Source organism: Orycteropus afer, unplaced genomic scaffold, assembly GCF_000298275.1.
Source record: "Orycteropus afer afer isolate SDZICR_OR568_19922 unplaced genomic scaffold, OryAfe1.0 scaffold00082, whole genome shotgun sequence".
Lineage (NCBI taxonomy): Eukaryota > Metazoa > Chordata > Mammalia > Tubulidentata > Orycteropodidae > Orycteropus > Orycteropus afer.
Genome location: NW_006921669.1, coordinates 8,942,996 through 8,949,724, shown reverse-complemented (window position 1 = coordinate 8,949,724; position 6,729 = coordinate 8,942,996). Strand labels below are relative to the sequence as shown.

Below are 6,729 nucleotides of genomic sequence, written 5' to 3'. Positions count from 1 at the left end.
CCTCGGAAGGAAGATGGGGCAATCTACTTCCATAGTGATACTGCCTTGGAAACCCAAGGAGGGGTCACTATGAGTCAGGTCTGACTCGACGGCACATAATAACAACAACAACAAAGTGTTTTCCTTGATCTGTCTCTCAATCCTTTGAAGATACCTAAATATAATTCTTTTGAATTGCTGATCAGGAAGTTCTAATGCTGCTTCTTCCTCAGAGATGTGTTCTGGGTCTGTATCCTGCTCCCTTGTTTCTATCACTTTATCTTGCTTCTTTGTGTGAACTGTGATGGTCTGTTGTCTCTGAGACATTGTGACATTGTCTCTCAATCTCTGTTAACTGTTTGTGAAAGCAGTTAAGGGTGACTCAGGCTCTTCTTGATGGTAGTTTATCGTTGCATAGTTGGTGAAGGAAGTGGTGGTTCTCACTCAGTGAGTGAAGCTTCAGGAGGTGTGGGTGTAGATTGTGTCATATGGGCACTGTTGCTGTCTCCCACTCAGACAATAACAACAATTGAATAACCATCAAAAAAGTAAAAGCAAATGGACAAAAAACAGACCATGTAAACACATAGGAACAATAACTTAAAAAAACAAAACAAAACAAAACAAAAACCCACAATATCTGGGCAGAGGGTAATAAGAGAAAAAAGATAGAGTAGGAGAATAATGAAGGAAAAAATGAAAAAGGAAAAACAAAGAATGGGGTTAACCACGAGAAAGAAAAAAATGGGAACCAGGAATAGGGAAGAGAGAAAAGCTGAAGATTGGAACCTGGGAAGGGAAGAATAAAGAATAATAATATAAAAGGACAATAATAATAATTTTAAAACAAACTTAAAAAAACAGTGGGGCAGGGAAATCTGGGCAGGGCAGGGCACCCAGGCTCCATCTGAGCACACAGACTGGGATGGAATTCCTGTCAGCCCAGAAGGTGGGTGGGAGTGAGGGATGGCCACATCTCCATTCACCAAGAGAGTGTGGAGTATAAGAGTAACAAGTAACAAGGAGAATAACTGAAAGAGTAACCTTTTCGTTGGCCTCTGGAATGTCCTTGTGGTTCTTGGCAAGTGATGCCTATTCTTAAGTCCTTGGGATCTGGGAGAATGCTGTCACTTTAAATATCCAAAATGGTCAAACCTCTTGTAAATATTCAAAATGGCTTTGCCCTCCAGACAGCCAAAAGCCCACAGCTCAGCCCATCTCCCTCTTTGCTGCTTCTCCTTTTATTCACCAGCCACCAGTGCAGTCCTCCGTGCAGCCCCTGGCTAGCAGGGCCAATCTTTAGGTTAATTCTTAGGTCCTAACACCACTCGGCAGTATCCAAGCTGTATGTGCCGTCAGGATCGCTGCCAGACCGCAGCTCCATATGTCTCCTTTTTTGGTGTTTTCATGCAAGTTCTACTAGTTGGAGTTTACTTCACTTCTATATCCTTCCCTTCAAAGCTCAGGGCTCCAGGATTATCTTCTGTATCTGTGTTAATTGGTTCCCCTTTTCTTTGTTGAGGGTCTGTGCATCTGTCTGCCTATTCCACCATCTTACTGGAACTTTATGTAGTATGTCTTTATGTATCACATGATTCTGCTTTTGGAGGGGCCAAAACAGGGGAGGAAATTGATAGCAAAGAATGCCTATGGGAGCTCTTTGGCTGGGAAAACTACAGCCTAAAGGAAGACACTTGGTCACCTTAAGGCCACACATGCTTTCTCACTGCCTTCTCCCTGGCTCTTTGTAAAGGGGTGACTCTAAATCCTAACCTCATTTTCGGGCCAGGGCAGTTTCAATGACTTCCATTCTCTGAAGGCCACACTATGGAAAGGGAGCGAATAAGCCCTCTAAGCCTAATCATATGATTTGAGAGGAGATCCACATGGTTACTTTTTTTTTTAAATTAGTGCCTGCAGTGTGTGTATCAGGAGCTCTGTGTGGTAAAGGATCATAATTGGCTTCCAACAGGTTAAATGAGTGGCCAAAGTAAGATCAGAAATGATTCTCTGGGACCAGAGGCTAGAAACTGCCACCACCATTGCCGTCAAATTGATTTAGGCTAGAAGCTAGGTACCACATACTCAGAACAAACCAAGCTGTTTACTGAGCAGGTACACGAGCATTCCACTACGACTGAGGAGCTGGGGAAGGAAGAAGTACACCTGGGGAGGAAAAGCATTCACCTTCCTTCCCAGAAGCCTCTGGGCAGACTTCAGCCTCTAGTCTTTTGTTTAGTAGCTGAGTACATGAACCGTCCAAGGCCTTTAAGTACATGTAAAATAAAGAAACAAACAAGATTGTGTATTTGATTGCCCAGTGTGTAGTCCTGATGAAGTACTAAAGGAGTTTGGGAGGAGGGAGAGATGGAAGGGCCCACAGAGCACCAAGCCCAGTGTTTCCCCCTGGGACTATGAAAGCCAACACTGTCTTACGTACCTGATCCAATTATGGCCTGGGCAATGCTCAAGTCATGCTTATTGAGTGAATACGTGGGTCATTTGACACTACATTATGGTGATATTTTTAGTGACTGCCCCCCAGTAACCCCTTTTGTAGGAATGCTTTCTACTGACATGGATCTCATGGTTTTGTTTTTGTTTTTTCAGTTGCCCACCCTCAGGACCCTCCCCACCCATCAGAGAAGCCTGTCATTCACTGCCATAAGTGTGGGGAGCCATGCAAAGGTGAAGTGCTTCGGGTCCAGACCAGACATTTCCACATCAAATGCTTCACCTGCAAAGGTACGTGACCCTGCTTGCTGGCTTATGGCATGTGACAGTTAGTGCTTGTCTTGAGGTCTGCTCCGTCACCTTAACTCCACACTGAGTCATGGGATGAGAAATGAATGTGCTCAGAAGACCTGGAATTATTTACCTCTAGTTTGGGGTTTGATTAGACTCGAGGAGTAAACCGAGGAGACCAAGCCCCAAGCTCAGTGGTGCCCATGGAAGTTCCCTGAGTTTCCTGATCCTGAGAGGAGGGAGCAGCATTGTGCAGGAGCCATGCAAATTCAGTTTTATGCCTTGCATTTATCATGTTTCTTTTCCTCTAGTGAATGAGGGACTCATCTCGAAGTAACCTCTTCCCAACACCCATTAGTTCTGGGAGTGTTAGAAAACTTGTTAAGACTGGGATACTAAGCCACTGGCTCCTGAGTGGTGTAGTGTGTGCATGTAGGGAGTGTGTGTGGGGTATGGTGTGTGTGTGTGGTGTGATGTGTATGTGGGTATAGTGTGTGTGGGAGGGAGGTATGGTGGATGTGAGTGTGTGGTGTGTGTACATGGGGTGTGTGTGTGTGTGTGTGTGTGTGTTGAGAAGTAGAAATTAAAGCAAGAACACTTGGGAAGAAGCCTCCAAGCAGAAAAATGCTTCCCCATCCAAGAAGCTACCAATTTGAGGTTGATTTCCATTAACAAGCCCCCATTTTGGGGTCTACTATCATTGGCATCTTGGTGTGAAATAAGCTGACCTGTTACTCCAGAGCCAGGACAGCCAAGTGGGGTAAAGAGGAAGAGAGTGTGTTTGAGCTGATTTGAGCAATAGGACCCTCAAGCTCGGAGGGCATGTGTGGGTAGCTCTGTACTGAGGAGATCGTGGAGGGGCTCAGGATGCGGCTGAGGTGTGGGCGGAGAAGGGGAAGTGGGAAGAGTCATGTACTTACTTTGTCATTTTACTCCATGCCCTGCACATGGTAACCACCTCATCCCTGATAATCCTGTTTAATTTTGAGTGTTTTGGGTTTTGAAGAGTCAGCATTACCAGCAAGCCAGGGAAACTCTCAGGTAGCTACCAGGCCATTGAGTCGATCCTGACTCACGATGGCCCCATGTGTGTCCCAGAAGAACTCTGCCCTGTAAGGTTTTCAGTGGCTGGTTTTAAAAGAGTAGATCACTGGACTTGTCTTCTGCGATGCCCCGGGGTGGACTTGAACCTCTGACTCTTCAGTTAGCAGCTGAGTGTGTTACCCTCTTGTACCCCCCAGAGACCTAGGCTACCTCATGACCCTCAAATACATTAACAAGGAAGGGACAGGGACTTTCCTGGAGTTCACAGCAGCTGCTTTCACTGAGCATAAACTTTTCAGGAGAGAAAACACTTATCTGGGAAGAAGGTGGAAGGAGAACAAGGCCACCAGCTTGATGCTCAATGAATGGTCACAAAATGCTGTGCCATGTGTTTTAAAGAGAGAGGTCACCTCAGCCTCCTGAACACCCCTGTGGGCAAGGACTGTAAATCCCCAGTTCTCAGACAACTCAAGGAAGCATCAGAGCCTGAGGTCACACCCAGGCACTGGCTGCTGCCACACTGTACGGCTGCATCCTGCCATTACTGTCAAGCAGCCCTGTGATGTCAGGAAGGTGACCTGGCTCTTTGAGGTTCAGTGTCCTCCTCCATCCAGTAGACACTGGACTGCATGATGTTTTAAATCACCCCAGGTCTGAAGTTGATAAATTTTACATGCATATAAGCATCTACATGAGTCATATAGAAACCAGTCTTCTTAGGAATCATGTTGGAGAAAAAATATTTTCTGGTTACTTGCAGCTTGGCTAACGTGGAGTCAGACATTACATTTTATTTTCTTCTTTGCTCAGAAATCTGCGAAGACGTGGGTCAGGGTTCATTTGGTATGAAGTAAATATGCTCCATGAATGACTGCAGCCCTGTATGTGTTTTACATTCCAGTTGAAAGTACCACGTATTCATCTCAGATTGGACAGCAAGTGGTCCAACATGTCGTGTTATCAGAGGATATGATAATTTACACCCAGTAACTGTAGCTCTCTTGCTTTTAATTTTTCTTCTAATCTAAGTCTAAGGAATGAGTATACATTATTTCTTTTGAAAAGTTGTACCATATATGTTGTTGTAAGCTTATAAATATGTTCCTGAAAAGGTGAATTTTTGAATAAATTAAGTCATAATGTAAGAGCACTTGCTATTTGTAGGAATCATTTTCCAACTTAACAAAAACCTCACTGAAAGAAATGAGTCATCTGCTCTTGTAAATGTGTATTTTTCACGCTGAATCTGCCCATGTCTGCTGTCCCGTGCCCTCACCTTCCTGGGGTCACCCTTTAATGCTTAGAGAAAGTGGCTTAAGCTCCCTGTGCTCATGCTATACGAAGGTCAAGTCTCCTACCAATCCTACTTCCGTAGTGATACTGCCTTGGAAGCCCAAGGAGGGGTCGCTATGAGTCGGGGCTGACTCGACGGCACATAACAACAACAACCAAGATTCCAGAGCACAGTCCTCCAATGGGAGTACAGCGTGAGCCATGTGTAATTCTAAATTTTCTAATAACCAAACCGAAAACCAAACTCACTGCCATCGAGTTGATTCTGACTCATAGCGACCCCCTTAGGGTTTCTAAGGTGGTAAATCTTTATGGAAGTAGATTGCCCTTTCTTCCTTCCACAGAGCAACTGCTGGGTTTGAACTGTCAACCTTCTAATTAGTAGTCAAATGCCTTAGGTACTGTTATAAAAAGGGACAGGTGTAATTAATTTTAGTAATATATTTATTTCACCCAGCATATCCAAAATAATATCATTTCAACACATAATTAGAATCAAAATTATTGGATCATTGACTTTCCCCCCCACACACACACACACTAACACTTAGTACATCTTAATTGGGACTAGCCACATTTAAGCACTCAGTAGCCCGGTGTGGTTAGTGGCTACCAAATTGGGCAACACAGTTCTGGAGACTCCCAGAGGTTTGCACTCTTGTGGTCCTCTCTCACTCCAAATTCCTGCTAGTCCAAACTGGTCTCCACTGTGAGCACTATGCTTTTTGTATTGCTTTTGTATTGCTTCACCCCACACTGGGCACTGTTCCCTCTTCCTTCATGTCCTGAAGGAACACTAATTGAAGACTGCTGTGTTCAGCAGACTTGACATAAAGTTTGGAGTACCACAGCACAGAGTAGGCAGAAGCTTTCCTACTTTCCTCAAAGGAGCTCTGGTAGCATAGTGCCTAAGGCACTTGACTGCTAACCAGAAGGCTGGCAGTTCAAGCCCACCAGCCTCTCCTCGGAAGGAAGGTTGGGGCAATCTACTTCTGTAGTGATACTGCCTCGGAAACCCAAGGAGGGGTCGCTATGAGTCAGGTCTGACTTGACAGCACATAACAACAACACTGTCCTCAAGCACTGGAGCATGAGAAATATCTCATTGGCAGGGGCCGTTTCTCATGCTTACTCAGAACCTCACCTACCTCCATCTTAGTAGGGCTCCTCTCTCTACAAAGACCCTTCTTCCCTTCATTGTGGTCCCCCACTGTCAGATTGGGACTTTCAGCTTTCTCAGTGTCTCTGTCTTTTATAAGTCTATTAGGATGGTTTTCTAGAAGAAACACCAATCTCCTGCCTGAGGAATACTGTTTTCTTCCCAGCCCAAGTGGCATTCAGAACCCATTGCTGTTGACTTGATTCCAACTCATGGTGACCGTATAGGCAGAGAAGAACTGCACCTTACTATTTTCTGGACTGCAGTCTTCATGGAAGCAGACTGCTACATCTTTCTCCTGCAGAGCCACTAGTGGGTTCAAACCATTGACCTTTTCAGTTAGCTGCCAAGTGCTTAACCACTGTGCCACTAGGGCTTGCTAAGTGACCCATTTTGCAACTAATTCTTTTTTTTTTTTTTTTTTTAATTTTATTTTGATTTGGGTTAAGATTTACAGAGTAAATTCACTTTTCATACAGCAGTTCACATATACTTTGTCTCATGTCATT

The 6,729-nt window shown here is 44.6% G+C and overlaps 1 protein-coding gene across 1 annotated transcript in view; it reads left to right on the top strand.

The window, feature by feature from the left end:
• Positions 1 to 6,729, top strand: part of ABLIM1 (actin binding LIM protein 1) — a 235,739-nt gene that overhangs the window by 69,168 nt on the left and 159,842 nt on the right. The window contains exon 2 of the mRNA XM_042781044.1: positions 2,590 to 2,724. Within this exon, the coding sequence (XP_042636978.1) occupies positions 2,590 to 2,724 (135 nt within the window). The remainder of the gene's footprint in view (positions 1 to 2,589; positions 2,725 to 6,729) is intronic.